The sequence below is a fragment of the Populus nigra genome, chromosome 12 (assembly GCF_951802175.1).
Source record: "Populus nigra chromosome 12, ddPopNigr1.1, whole genome shotgun sequence".
Lineage (NCBI taxonomy): Eukaryota > Viridiplantae > Streptophyta > Magnoliopsida > Malpighiales > Salicaceae > Populus > Populus nigra.
This window is the reverse complement of record NC_084863.1, coordinates 15,797,350-15,812,743: the sequence shown is the minus strand read 5'-3', so window position 1 is coordinate 15,812,743 and position 15,394 is coordinate 15,797,350. Positions and strand designations below refer to the sequence as shown.

Below are 15,394 nucleotides of genomic sequence, written 5' to 3'. Positions count from 1 at the left end.
ATAGGTATTTTTACATGTGATGATCTACCGGCTTAACATGTTCAAGTGAACTTTAAGGACCAATACAAAATTTAAAACACTGCTTACTATCATCGATCAATACAATATTCTCTTATTTTATTTTTTTCACAGTATTTTGAGAATACGTCAATACATAGATGCATGTTATTATATCGTTTCGTGCCTTTTCTTTTGTTAAACAAACCTTTCCTCTTCTCGCAAAATAATGTTTATTAGAATAATATTTTTTTAAAAACATGAGACTACTTCAGTTTTTTTTAAAAAAATTTCATCAATTAATATTTAATTTTATTAGAAATTGAACTTCATAATTTATTTTATATTGTTTTTTATAGAGTTATTTCAGTTTTATGATCCAATTCACAACTTTTACAGGTTAACTCAAGTGATTTGAGTATTTTGTTCTTTTTATGATTGATTTTATTTTTACAACTCAATCCTTCAATATCGGGTTGATTGAAAATTATATTTTATTGTTTTTTTCTGTTTGCTTTCCATGAAGTTATCTTAGTCCCATAACTAGAGTCATAGGTTTGGTAGGTTAACTCGGATTGACTTAAGTGTTTTTGTCTCCTTTTTAATTATTTTTGTTTTCAATTTCATCCTTAAACATTGTATTTGCTGGGAATTGAGTTATCTCGGTCTCATGATTAAGATTTGGTAAATTAACTAGGGCTGATCCTTGTAATTTTTTTGCCTTTTTTTAATTGTTTTTTTTTAATTTCATACTTTAATATTGAGTTGATTGAGAATTAGGCTTCAAAATATTTTTTGATTTGTTTTCTAAGGGGTTATCACAGTTTCATGAATTGAGTTATGAATTTTATATGTTAACTTTGTTAATCCGGGTCCATTTATTATATTACCACCTCAATATTTTATTTTTTAAAACAAATGTTATCTTGAAATCTTTTAAATCAAGTTATGTTTTTTTCTAGTTGTTCAGGTTGTCTTTAAACTTACTAAGCTGATCAAGTTATATCAGGTCAATTTGTACACGATTTAATTTTTTTTATCTTAAAATTACATTATAACAATACCTAAATATTTTTTAATGTTTAGAAAAAACCGACTCGTACATAGCGTGGATAAATCATCTAGTTTATTTAACTATAGAAAGCAAGTTTATCCCTCTCAACTCTCAAGTGACAATTATAATATATCTTTATTAATATTAATAAAGATATATTATAATAATAGAATATGAGATACGCCATTGTAAAATATATTTATAATAGCATATTTTCCTTGAAAAATCAGAGGAAGAAAACCACTAATTAAAGTCAATTTTATTATACCATACTTGTTTGGAGAGATGATATATATATATATATTTTAAATCATTTTACTCATAATTTTTTCTAATTTTTAATTTCAACTCGCAATAACTTTTAGATATATGTGAACGTGAAAATCACACCCCATTTTGAAGGGACAAGAGGTTTATTAATTCACAGTGCTGCTAGCTCCTTCAATTCGGATGTGAAAGCCTCGATCGATCGAGGCCTTGGTTCGTTTCTCGACCAGTACTTGCAGCGTCGAATTGATGAATCAAAGTAAGATCTCTTGTGAGATGAACAAGTTCCTAACTTTTCCGCTCGAAGAATATTTAAGATAAGCTCAGAGAACCATACAGCAAAAATGTCATCCATGATTAACGTAACACATGGTGATAATCGTCACTTCTGAGATATTTTTGGTAGAGGACAAATTAACCCTAGCTACTTGTTCTTTTATAAATTTCATGGCCGCCATCTGCTACTGTTTGTGATCGATGACATGTTTGAACCGAATGCAAAAAGATTATACATAGCATTGTTCCGAGCTCAGAGGCTAAATCATACATACATACATCTCCTAACGACGTGGTGATTTGACTGGAACTTTTTTTATTATTTTATTTTATCATATTTAATTATCAAATATCATATTCAAGTCACCTGATTTCTTAGAATAAATACCAAAAATTCATGTATTTGTTTAGAGTTAAGGAGGATATGGTTGTAGCTGTTATGGGTTCTTTTGTGTCCGAAGATTTTGAATTAATCACATGGTTATTCTCGATATGAGACAACCTGTTTTTTTTTTTTAGGATTTTTAATTATGAAAGATTAACCGGACCTGAAGGACTTGAAACCTAAATTAATTTAGGTCGAAGAAAAAAAAAAAAAAACTTAACCCAGTAAAAACATGGTTGATGATGAGACCATGTCCGAAGGAGGGGGAGGTTCCTTGTTGATTTGAAAGAAGAAATGGAAACCATCGAACGGTTTCTGTCAGAGAGACGTGGTGGATTACACCATGGCCGTCCCTTACGACATCTGTGATTTTTCCTCAACGTTTCTGCACATATAACTCCACTCTTCCGGGCCCTGTTTGCTCTACCTGTGAGTCTATGACTCCGAACAGTTAGTTGTGTTTCTCAGCTAAATTTTCAGAGTGTTTTTGGACTTTAGCATAGTAAAATATAATAATAAAATAACACTGTAAAAAATATTTAATGAAATAACCGAGTTTTATGGCATGTGGGATTCAAATTGCAAATTTACTAAATATATTATTTAATAAAAAAGAAGAGAGAGGAAAAAAAAACTGGGAGCCCTCCCGAAACTTCAATAATGATATTATTATTAATTTTAAAAAGATTTTAATAAAATAAATTTAATAATACAGAAAAAATAACAAACAATGACTGAAATGAACCATACAAGATTTTTCTAACCATATGGATAATGTTATCATCAAAATTTTAGACTCCAGGGTCCTTTTATTTTCCCTTCCTTCTTGTTTCTCTTTCTTCTTATTAAATGGTGTTTGTCAAATTTGTAAGCATATAACATTTAGGACTCACGAAACACAAATTTAATATTGAAAGATTTTTTAAATTGTGTTATTTTTCTATATATTTTTTTATGTTTTATTATTTTATTATATTTTTTTTTAACCCCGCTAGAAAATAGAAAACTCGAATTTCCAAGTCCAGAGCATCGTACCATGTACTGATCAGAAAAGCTCTGACAGAAGCATGTTGCATAGGGCAGACAACCTTGCGGTTCACCCACCAATCAATTTCTTGCTGCCGGCGGCCACCAGGAAGTGAAGGATCCAGGAATCTTCAACATTTTTACTTTTGCATTGTCAGAATTTGAAGCTAGTTTATAATATACATATTGGATGGGGTCGGTGTGAACGGAGGACTGATCAGATCGGTTTTCAAGTGTAGAAATTAGGGTTTAGGTGTTTGTTTTCTTGAGTTTTAAACAAACTATTTACAGCATTCACAAAAGAATTATTTACGATCGATAGCTTACTTTTATCTTTAAATTCAAATTGATAACATGGGGATTACACCCACTTAACACTAAGTATTAACTTGTTTGTCTGGCATTAGAAATGGGGTTGGTTATCCTGACTTTTGCGCTGAAAGTAAATCCAATCCACGCAGATCTTAATTATATCTAAGAATCCAAGACCTAAAGAGAGTTGGGGAAGCTCCATTTTGAAAGCTTTACTGAGTTGTTTTGAGTTGTGCCAGTACTGCATGCTATGACAAATCAATGGAGCCTGCCTGGAGAAATTAAATAGCAATATTTGGAAAACAAAAAGGTAAACCATGAGGCATGAGTTTTCTTGTATAAATACTTGATGGACCCATGAAAAAGAGCACAGGACGAAAAGGGAATGGAGGAGGAAAGTTCTTCGTGATACGAGGAGCAAATTAATGATGGCTGACTTTTCCCCTATCACGCTGGGTTATAATTAACAAAATTTGCTCAACAAAACAAAGGTTGCCGCATCCTGCTCTTTTGACGAAGCAAGAGACTAACCAGAGTCTACCTTTTTCTCTGTGTGTGACAAATAAGAAAGAGAGAAATTATAGACTCTGAGATTAAAAAAAAATAAAAATGTTCAAAGGGCCTATTATAAAGCCAGATTTGTGGTGGGGAAAGGTGCACGAAACAAGTAAAGACACAAATGAATGATTTATTTCGTGGAAACTTCTCAGCTTGCAATTTTTGTGTTCATTGAAATGGTGAAGGATCAAGTTCCATCAATGGTACGTTGCTTTCAATAATGTTGCCCATCTCATTGCCACAAGACTCTCGACCTCCTTCTATTTGACATATGAAGATGGCTCTCAATTATTCGAAGATGGGTCATATATATGCCAGAGCGCAACCAGCTGTGTCTCACACGTAACTTAGAATATGTTTAGTAGTCCGGTAGCGATTGCTTTACAATTAATTTTTTGTGCTAAAATACATGTCAATGATTTTTTTTATTTTTTAAAAATTATTTTTGACATCAGCACATCAAAACGATTCAAAACATACAAATCATATTAAATTTTAACAAAAAAAAATTTTAATTTTTTGAGAACACAGTGGGAACGCGGCGGGAACGCGGTGGAAACCGCGTTCCCAAACGGTTTCGTAATAGGGTGTCAAGTCTTTAAATCATTTACAATCGCACCCGAGCATGGTTGAATTCGCTACATTTACGAATTCAAATATAATACCTAAATCAAAAAATTCTATAGATTTTCACATAAAATTTTTGATGAATTATTTCTCAACAAATAGGTTTAATTTAATAAGTTTACATTCCACCAACACCGTTAAATGTATTAAAGTCTCACATAGTCTGCTATATCTTCATTTTTTTGCTGAGTAAAATGAGTAGAATATAACTCACAATACAACTCAAAATATCATAAAAGTAAAATTACACTTCAACCTGTTATTTTCATAAAGAGACAAGATTCATGGGCTATGAATACACATTGAATCCTTCAAAATAAAGGTCTACAATCTTAATTCTCTACTACATACATATTCAAGAGCATCTATCTTCAAAATATTATTGTATTTTCTCTATTTTAAAAAATATTTACTTAAATACTTTTAAGAGTCTCCACATCTACTAAAGGAGATTTTTTACGAGTACTAGTCACAAGTCATCTTGGTCTACCAAGCACTAAGTACAGGTCATCAATTACCTTGACTAAGAAAAATGAATGAGATTATTATGATAAGTTGATTAACCAACCAGATAACTCTATTATTAAGCTACTTACTTAGATTTTTAGGATCTGAAAGTCCTATCATCAATATAAATTTGTTTCTCTGTATTATATTTTGATTTAAGTGCAAGGAAAACAATATTTTTATGATTCACTAGTCTTTGATATATGTGAATAAGTTATTTAAAACTTAAAAATTAAAAGAATACTTCATCTTTGTTAAAAGGCAATTTCCAACTCTCCTGCCATAAGGAAAAAAGCGTGAAATAAGGGGGGCAGCAACAAGAAGAAGATGGTGAAAGTACTGTACAGGGGACATTGGTGCTTAAGCAAGGCCCGAGCAGACTTGGAAAAAGTTTTCTTGACTTAAGACCATAATGGAAAAAACCCATGTAAAAAGATATGTAACCTGAATTCTAATTGGTTAATCCAGATGATTTAGGGTTGAAACTGGAGTAGATTTATAAAAAAATTAAAAATTTAACTGATTTGACAATATACGGTTAAAAACTTAGTTATAATTAATTGATTATTTTTTTTGTTTTTTTACCAAAACAGTATCATTTTGATTTATAAAAAAATTAGGGTTAACCCGGTCAAAACCCGGTGACTTGGTCAAAACCCGTGATTGGGCCTTGGGCCGGGTTGATCACCAAGCCAGATTTAAAAACACTAGGTATAGGAGATAATTTGGTAAATGTTGTTTTTTAAATTTGAAATTTATTAAAATAATATAATTTTTATTTTTAAAAAATTTATTTTAAAGATTAGAATATTAAAATTATTTAAAAATATAAACAAATAAATAAATTTAAAACTGAAAAAATATTTAAAATTTTTCACAAACGTGGTTAATCAGCAATCTAAACACCCCGAAGTCGGTTTGTAACGGCCCTCAAAATGTAGGGCGTTTCCAAGAAACAACAGTCGTTAGTTTCTCAAAACGCAGACAACAAAAGCCCAAACCAGCAGATAACTGAAGAGAAAAAACGCAACCCAAAGCAATCGCTAATTCTCTCGTAGCAGACACAGAAAAACACAAAGGTAACCCCTCTCTATCTAGGGTTTATTCAATTCCAATCCCATTGCTTTCTGTCTTAGGGTATCAAAACTAGGGTTTTTGTCGAATTTCGTTTTTATTTTTCTTTGCTTTTGATTCGCGCTTGTTTTTGGCTGCAGCAATCATGGCGGACGATAATACTGACCTCAAGGATGAGGTGGCAGAGGTCTTTTTTTTTCCTTACTTTTTTTTTTCATTAATTAGCATTTTTTCTTCGCATTGATTTGTTTCATATATATGTTCTCATTTAATGACGAAAAAATTGAAAATAAGGCTTCGAAGATGACAAGAGAGTCTGCATTCTTGTCTTTCTGTTGTTTGATAAAGAGTTAATTTATGCTATTCCTAAAGTTAATGATGCGGCTGTTGTAATTTGTGAGTGTGAACTTGTTTTTAATTTTTTTGAGTATAGTATGAGATGGATTGCTTGCTTGAAACAGATGTAAATTTGTTCAGTTTCCAATTTATTTACTTGGAGTGCTACTAGCCTTTCCGTTCAGTAAGATGTGAGGAGTGGGTTGTTGTTGTTTTTTTGCCTCTGTTACTCTGTTGTGATTGGCTTGGAATTCTCTACTTGCAGCTTGCCCCTTTTGATCCTACCAAAAAGAAGAAGAAGAAGAAGGTGGTGATACAAGAGAATGCCGATGAGTCTGTAGACTCCCTAGCTGAGAAGACTGAATCATTGTCAGGTAATTTTTAGTGTTTCGCATTCTCCTTCCTGTTTTGTCAACTTTACTATCTAGTTGTAAATGAATTGGTTTGCAAAGATGTATAATTACTCATTGTTGGAAAAAATCTCCTTTTCTGTTGGTTAAAGTCTCTGATGGGCTCGAGAGTTCTTTTACTGGTTTGAAAAAGAAGAAGAAGAAACCTGTAAGTTCTCGTGCACTGTAGGATTTATTGTTGCCCTTTTTAGTAAAATGTTGTGAATCTTATGTTGATACTTGGTCTTATACAATAGGTTGAAACCAGTTTGCTGGATGAGGAAACCGGGGATGCAGGAGAAGAAGATTTGGATGGTAAGAAGCTTCTCTTTTAAATTTTCATCTTCACTTAATCTATGTTGAATGTGCTATTTGGATTCTGAGAGAGATCCATTTCTTTGTTTTTCAGATCATGCCGGGGAAGAAGAAAATGGGGAGGGTGCTGACCTGCAGCAGCAACGATTCCCTTGGGATGGGACTGACCGTGATTATGACTATGAGGAGGTATAGTAAAATTTTCATTTATGTGGAGTAGCACCATTGTACAATGAACTGCATTTTCTGGTTTCTCTGAACTATATTTTGTGCACCTGATTAGCTAAAAGATCTTGATATGATGTAATGAGTAATCATATAATGTCTTTGATTGCAGTTACTATAGTTTCTTTTCCATGTCTGTTATATCTGTGCTCTCCACTTGTTGGCTAGCTGCTTAGCCTTAATTTCTGTCATGTATGTATGTTCTTGTTCAGTAATGAGTTTTCTTTCTGTTGTGTCATTCACAGCTTCTTGGCCGAGTTTTCAACATTCTTCGTGAAAATAATCCTGAGCTTGCTGGTGACAGGCGAAGAACTGTGATGAGGCCTCCACAAGTTCTTCGTGAGGGCACAAAGAAGACTGTTTTTGTGAACTTCATGGATCTGTGCAAGACGTGAGTTGATCTTGCTCTCCTTTTTGTCTTTTCAGTTAGCTTGTTATTATATGTTTTTTTCAATGCACCGCTACTTGTCTTTGGCATAAACACTGACTGCAAACTTTTACTTGGTGGGGAGATTTCAGAATGCATCGGCAGGCAGACCATGTCATGGCTTTCCTACTTGCTGAGTTGGGTACCAGTGGATCCCTCGATGGACAACAGAGGTTGGTCATTAAGGGTAGATTTGCTCCCAAGAATTTTGAAGGGATCCTTCGTCGATATATCAGTAAGTTCCTAACTCTTTCTCAATTGGTATCTTCTATATTAAGCTGTCCAGAAGGAAGGAGGTTGATTGGGCAGGTTCTTCTTGCCTAAGACATTTGATATTTTCAATTTTATTTTCAGATGAGTATGTCATTTGCCTTGGTTGCAAGAGTCCTGACACCATTTTGTCTAAAGAGAATCGTCTCTTTTTTCTCAGATGTGAGAAGGTAACAGCTTATCATCCTTCCATGTCTTCATGTTATTATGATTGTCGATAAAAAAACTAAGAGAAAGAACTTTGGGGAACTAGGAAGGGAAGTTTAAGAGCTATTAGAGAAATCATTGCTTAATTGCCAACTGGCACTCATTGGTAGAAATCCGAGTCTCAGAAGCGTAATAGGAGGTTTGGAGTTCACATTGTCACCGAGTCGAAGACCAAAATCAACTAGGATAGGCTTAGAATCCCTTCCGATAGAACAGAGATTCCTTTATTAACTAGGGAACATAACATGTGAAGCATCAGTAAAAAAAAAAATTATTGCTCGAGCACAAGGGCTTAATGTGTACAGGAGCTTTCATCTTCTTTATGTGTCATTATCTATGATTTTCCTACATCATTAGATTAATTGATGAGAAGATGTATGTAGTAGATTTAAGGCCTGATATTGCTAGTGCTGTTGATTTATTGTCATTATTGTTCTTGTTTTGGGAAATGGCATATGGTGGGTATTTCTGATACAATCATTTTACACAATGGAACAATTTTAATTTGTACTTCTCTTGATGATTTAAATGTGCCTACATTATCAGATTGTCTAGCCTATGACAGATTTTAGATAGTTCGGTTATAAGAGCCCTGCATGAGGATCTTGTATGCGTTATAAAATCTAGTACGGAGTGAAAATATTGGATGATTTGTTGATTCTGATTTGGAAAGAAAATTCTACTACTTTGGCTACTACCTTCAATGTTATCCAATTCTCTACTACTTTGGTTACTACCTTCAATGTTATCCAATTTTATCTCTGACCAAATTGTCTCTAGTGTCGACTTAAGATGATGAGATCTCATATACCTTATAAAATTTAGTATGGAGTAATATTGGATAATTTGTTGATTCTGATTTGCGAAGGAAATTCTACTACTTTGGCTACTACCCTCAATGTTATCCAATTCTCCACTACTTTGGTTACTACCTTCTACTTTGGTTACTACCTTCAATGTTATCCAATTTTATCTCTGACCAAATCCTCGCAAGTGTCGACTTAAGATGATGAGATCTCATATGCTTTATAAAATTTAGTATGGAGTGATATTGGATAATTTGTTGATTCTGATTCGCCAAGGAAATTCTACTACTTTGGCTACTACCCTCAATGGTGTCCAATTCTACTACTTTGGTTGCTACCTTCAATGTTATCCAATTTTATCTTTGGCCAAATTTTCTCAAGTGGCGACTTAAGATGATGAAATGTCCATTGCCAGATTTTCCAACCTCTTAGGCCCCTCTGGGGAAGGAGTGGCCCTTGTGTTTTTGATTAAAAATGGAACATGTGGGAAATGTTTGCTCCTTGCTTTGGTGAAGCTTTCTTCTATATACTTGGCAATCTTCTCTCTTTTCAATTAGTATCTGCATTTTTATTGATTGATTGGATAATCTCTTATTATCATTCACTGTAAATCATTCTGTTCCATGAATTTCTTGCCAGTTTCAGGTTGCTGACTTTTTTGTGGTTTTTATATTTTTATCCCCTTGCTACTCTGTTCTTACTTTCGTACCCTGTTATGCTTGTGCAGTGTGGTTCTGGAAGATCAGTTGCTCCAATTAAAGCTGGTTTTGTTGCTCGTGTTGGCCGTAGAAATGCTGGGACATAAGTACTGTGAATTAGCTAATAGATCCTGCTTTTTGTTTGGTGTCCATCATCTACTGTTTACTTGAATTTTGACCATCTTCCAGAGATGCTGTCAAATTACGAAGGATACAGATGTTTCCTAAGATGGCTATTTTGCTTCTTTCACCATGTACCGGTTTTTACTTTATATTTCAAAAGAAATATTGTGGTTTGGACAATTTCCTGCTTTCTGTGAATGGGTCCCTAAGAAGCCGAGGTGGCCGGGTTTTTAATTTGAACATTCATGGAATGGGATGGTAAGATTGAATTTCTAACAACTTGGTAATGAGAACTTTATACTATATATGTTAAAGAATAATCTTAATCCAAAAGTTGAAATTATCATATTATTTTAGAGAAGATGATTCTGGGAAGGATGCTTGTTTTCGGTCTAGAAAAGTGATACCCGCGCGCGTATACTGATATGGCTGCCTTTTATGAGTTTTTAAAAGAGAAGCTATTAATGCCCATGCCCTCATAGACAAGTGACCGGCATACATAATCAAGAGGTCCAAGGACAAGATTGAGGACATCATCAATTACGAGGAGGATGAAGTCAGGTTTGTCAAGTTGTCGTGGAAGATCAGTACTGAAGATGATTATGATATTGACGTTGTTGTTGATGATGATGATCACTTGATATTCTTACCTGGCAAAGCAAGAATATCATGAGTTTTGGTCTCTTCCAATGAGTCAATATTGCAGCCCCACCAATTTCCTGAGTATGCATCGCCAGGTTTAGGATCGCTAGTTTTGTCAAGGAAAGATTAAGCTGTAAAGATTGGGAGGTTTGAGGACAGGATGCTGAAGCGGAGGTCAAACTCGTTAGGGCACACAGTAATTGATCCAGGAACAGACCCACCTCATAGTGGACGCAATCAATTCATAATTTGTCAAGGATAACACCCAATAATCATCGAAGTGACTTCAGTTTTTTTCTAGCAGATACACTATCAGAACGAACTCATTTCTACCAAAAAAGTCCAAAGTTTATCTTCTACCTCGCTCATCTTCATGCATGGCGTGTCTGTGTAAACTACAAACAAATAATATTTCATCTATGGACTTTTTGAAGGGTGGTGCAATCTTTACCTTTTGCCTAGCTTGCCTCTTGTGTGGATTCAGGTTGTGATGATAAAATGATACTATTGTCAATAAGAATCCAGTTAGTTGTACGTATTCTCATTATAATGTATTTTTTCTTCCATTACATGCATATTTTAGATTTGATGGTAAGGCAAAGACAGGGAGCTTCATTTGATGCGTGGTTCTATAAGTTGGCAGCAACTAGGGGACCCTGTAAAGCTAGGTCCGTCGAGCCACTGGTCTACAGCTTTTGCACGATCATTCATTACCTCAATTCTGTCAAGACAATCACTGCAGGATACATCAGATGCAGAACTTCCTAAAGTGACGAGGAAAAGGAGGCTGAGGGAGAGGAACGGGGCGGTACTTTAGGCTGCTACTCTTCTTGAAACCATGTCTCAAAGAGGCACTCTATAATTGCTTTAAAGAGAGAATCGTGTGCAACAAACTGGTGGTTATAGATAGATGATATTATTCCCATTTAAAGAACATATGTAATGAGACTGTTCAATGGAATAGGTAGGGCTACCCTTTAGGTTTAACAGATTTAGATTGTTCAATGTAATTGTCTCTCATAATAACCAAATGTTAGGTTTTTTTTTTTTCTTTTCAAGTTGGGAGTTGGAGATGCTTTTATATTGATCATAACTTTAAAAGTCGTTTGGTTTTCATTGTTTAAACTTGTTTTTTTTTTTTTAATCTCAAATTATAGTAAAAGCTTGGATTTGAAAACACAATAATTTATAACTTTTTTAAACCTGATTTTTCAAACCACAACCATTAGCTTGCTACGGCAATACCATTCCTTTGCTGTATTTCTCTGTTATTTCTTTATGTATTTGTTCGTCAAAATCAAACTGTCAAGCCTGAAAATCTTTCCTTGTAGGATAAACCCTGTTATTTGCAGTTTGGCACCATGTGTTCTCGCCAACGCAGTAAAAAAAACACCGCATGAAACCTGGGGAGTAACATAGATATCCAAGTTGCAGTTAAACACAACAATATAATTTCACATGCTCATTCTTGAAATAGCACACCAATGAAGAGCTTATTTAAGTACCAATTACATTCTTCCAAGGATTATACTACCAGGAAAAAAAGGGTATCACATGTTGAAGATGGCAATGAAAGCCAGTGCAAGTAGAGATGAGAGCGAGGACATGTATACTTTCTGAAGTGTCTTCATTCCACTGCTGCTGAAGATTGTTGTATTAAAACCTGCAGGAATTCCAAAACAAATAAAATTGATATCTCCAGGTCGTCTCTCGGGTGAGAGCCGAGATGAGCAGATGCCTTGTTTTGATGTCTAAAAAGCACAGTGAAAATGTGGAGTTAATAAATTTACCTGACTCGGTGGCACAAGCTTGAGAAATGGTACGATTGAGGTCCAACACAGTAGCCTTGTTTGCAAACCAGAAGTCTCTTTTTACATAATGGATGCATTTAAGCACATAATAGACATGTTCTACACACCCACCTGGCTTGCAGTATTCGACCACCTCACTTTGGCTTACAACCACTGCCCCTGATAGTTTTATTTTGTAATTGGCTGAGCACCTTGCAGATTCCTGCCACACACAATTATAACTTACAAGTACACACACACATAACTTGTATATATATATATATATAAGAGATACTTACATTTGACATGCATTCATAGGCGCTTCTCCATTGCCAGAATGGACTTAGATTCACATTTTTTAGGGGCTGTGGCCAGTCTGTGTAACATAGAACCAATTAAACTTTGAGTAAAACATAATTAACTTAAGGAGATAGAAGAAGAAGAAGAAGAAGAAGGGGGGGGGGGAAGAGAGATTACTGTTAGCTTGAACACAATTGAGAAGAAGAAGAAGGATCCCCAAACAGAACCAAAGGAACCTGACCCTGTAGTTTTCCATTTCCTGATGTCGAGGAGGATCGAGAGACAGCTTCTAGTCACAGAAACCTTGATTGATGACACATTTAAATACCTTACCTTAATGTCAAGATAGCCAAATTAAGATACGATATGATTAACGTTTGATGTAATGCCAAAAGTAGAGACGCTCCTAACAAAGGAATAAGTGGTGGTTTCTTAGCATATGCTTCGGACAATAAGAAGCAATCTTTCGACAGTACCAAGAAACAAAGAACAACAACAAGCGGAGAAAACTGAAACATGCTACTACATGTTTTTGGATTATGAGGTGGATATATAGTGTATTAATTGGACAGCTCGAAGTTAACAAAGGAACAAGTACTTCACAGGCCACTGTTTTTTTGATAAATCAAAAGAGGGTTATGTTAAGGATACCAAGGAGGGAAAAAATCAACTTGGAGAGGAGCTGTAAATGAACTTCTTGATCATCGCAAGCCAGTGCATTGTGCAGCTCAAAAATTTTATTAACAAAATAAAATGTTCGAATCAGAACATATACTTTTTTTTCTCTTCTGGAATTTAGTATAAATATCTCAATATTGAGGCAGATTTGGTATATGATCCAGCGGAATGATGCAAATCAAAAGGTTCCATATAGCTAACTCCAGCTGATTAGAGAGTGAGGCTTGAATATTGTTGTTTGCTGATGATGATCAACAGTATAAATATTTTTTCCAAGAAAATTTATCTGTGTTAAATCTCTTGTTTGCCTCTATGAGAATAGCTTGATTAAATGTTGCAGCAATTCAATACACTTGCTTTCATTTCTAGCTGATATGAACTGGTTTTTATAGGTAAAGGAGGATTGAAGTGAAAGAAAAAGGAAATTAAACAATAACTCCCAAGTATTAAGAAACATAATTTCCAGTTACAATATTAGAAGGAAGCTGCTGCTCCTTTAGATATTAGATCGAGAAGCAAAGAAGGGGTAGAGAAAAATGGGCTATGATCACTTTCCAATACAAGAACTTAACAAGGTTGCCATCTCTATCATTTGCTCTTGTTTCATCGGTTTTAGCATCTGATTGTGCAATGTCTTGATATATATTCGTGGAACAGAATCAGCATCCTTTCCTCTTTCAAATCGAGCTCCTTTGAGTGCCCTGACAGGTCCTGATCGCAGTAGCATTGATGGTAATATGGTGTCCTGACTTAGGCCAAACAATCAAGGGGCCGGGATTGTTAAGAAATGCAAAAATGCGAGTCCTGTATTGGAAGGTCTTGTCCTCGTGCATTGGAAATTTACCTCTTTGGGGCTCATATGATAGAGAAGTCGTTTCTGGAACTCCTCCTTTATTATGATGCTTGTTGGAGGCTGATCAAGCCCCATCCCATATTCTAAATCAGCTACCTCTCCATATTCAGATACATCAGGATCACCCTGCTCCATATACGGCACATATATGGAGGCAGAGATTAGGCCCTTTAGGTGCTAAAATAATCATAAGTAAACTGCATGTTAGCTCAATACTAGCAGTATTCACTCTCAAAGGAAAAAGGACAAGCTTGATCTACCTCCAATGGATGAACACAAGATTTATGCCATCACAGATGCTAGACAAAGAGGTTTTGAATGCCACAAACAAACACTAATTGCAGTCATCCGAACTGGAAAATGGAGAGGCTGTGAAAATGACTGATTTGACAAATAATTAATTAATTAATTAACAGATTTTGAAAGCCTCAGCTAGTGATCTAATTAAGAAGAGAAGTAATTAATTAAATCCTTACATCTTTGATATCTTGATCCGCGCCATGCTTCAACATGTTGGCTGCAACATATATAGCCATACGAATTTTCTTAGCAAATCTGTGTATAGCATCTGTCAAGCTCAAACCTCCTGCACCATGTCCTACCAATATAACCTGTGCTCAGCAAAGCAAGCATCCCACAAAAACCGATCAAAATGTTTGTTTGCTGATACTTGACAGAAAATATCAAGGCTATTATTACTCATGGTTAGTTTACCTTTTCATTGTCAGGCAAATTCGACAAGAAGCGGGTAAGGGGTGCATTGTATTCATCAAAAGTGAGGATTGTGTTGGGATTGGACAGATCAATACCAGCACTTTTAAGGTCGAGAGAAGTAACCTTATGGCCAGATTTTTCCTTGAGACACCTGATCTTGTACCAGCACCAGGCTCCGTGGCATACTCCATGAACTAGAACAAAGTGCAGGTTTGGAAGTCCTGCCTGCTCGTCCATTTTAGCCCCACCTCCCACCTCCCCTCAATAGAAATGCACCCACCTAGCTAGCTACTCTCTAGGACCGCTTGGATATTCTTGGACTTCCTTCACCTTCAATCTTTTCAACATCCCTTTTTCTTTGTGATGTCTTGTACGAACACATTATTGATTAATATGTGATAAGGTTAGTGATTTGTCTTGGAGAGAGGTTCTTGGCATGTGTGTGAGATGACACATATAATGCTATTGGTCTTTTGTGATTTTCTTGCATGATGGTCACCATTTTATTTTTTGAAAAGAAAAAAAAAATTTAAGAGAT

The 15,394-nt window shown here is 34.9% G+C and overlaps 3 protein-coding genes across 3 annotated transcripts; 1 reads left to right on the top strand and 2 right to left on the bottom strand.

Annotated features, from left to right (window-relative positions):
* Positions 1 to 5,930: 5,930 nt before the first annotated feature.
* Positions 5,931 to 10,059, top strand: LOC133669093 (eukaryotic translation initiation factor 2 subunit beta-like). Its single transcript, XM_062089108.1, has 10 exons — positions 5,931 to 6,088; positions 6,224 to 6,270; positions 6,685 to 6,793; positions 6,922 to 6,977; positions 7,066 to 7,123; positions 7,218 to 7,312; positions 7,594 to 7,739; positions 7,868 to 8,010; positions 8,130 to 8,215; positions 9,786 to 10,059. The coding sequence occupies exons 2-10, from the start codon at positions 6,229 to 6,231 to the stop codon at positions 9,861 to 9,863; spliced, it is 813 nt and encodes a 270-aa protein (XP_061945092.1). The 5' UTR covers positions 5,931 to 6,088; positions 6,224 to 6,228; the 3' UTR covers positions 9,864 to 10,059.
* A 1,858-nt stretch (positions 10,060 to 11,917) lies between these two features.
* On the bottom strand, positions 11,918 to 13,155 carry LOC133669215 (uncharacterized). The gene is made up of 4 exons (XM_062089267.1): positions 12,789 to 13,155; positions 12,611 to 12,687; positions 12,312 to 12,534; positions 11,918 to 12,184 (listed from the first exon to the last, which is right to left on the bottom strand). The coding sequence occupies exons 1-4, from the start codon at positions 12,865 to 12,867 to the stop codon at positions 12,072 to 12,074; spliced, it is 492 nt and encodes a 163-aa protein (XP_061945251.1). The 5' UTR covers positions 12,868 to 13,155; the 3' UTR covers positions 11,918 to 12,071.
* Positions 13,156 to 13,698: 543 nt separating this feature from the next.
* Positions 13,699 to 15,304, bottom strand: LOC133669545 (methylesterase 17-like). The gene is made up of 4 exons (XM_062089733.1): positions 14,857 to 15,304; positions 14,619 to 14,753; positions 14,134 to 14,268; positions 13,699 to 14,034 (listed from the first exon to the last, which is right to left on the bottom strand). The coding sequence occupies exons 1-4, from the start codon at positions 15,091 to 15,093 to the stop codon at positions 13,837 to 13,839; spliced, it is 705 nt and encodes a 234-aa protein (XP_061945717.1). The 5' UTR covers positions 15,094 to 15,304; the 3' UTR covers positions 13,699 to 13,836.
* Between the last annotated feature and the right edge of the window lie 90 nt (positions 15,305 to 15,394).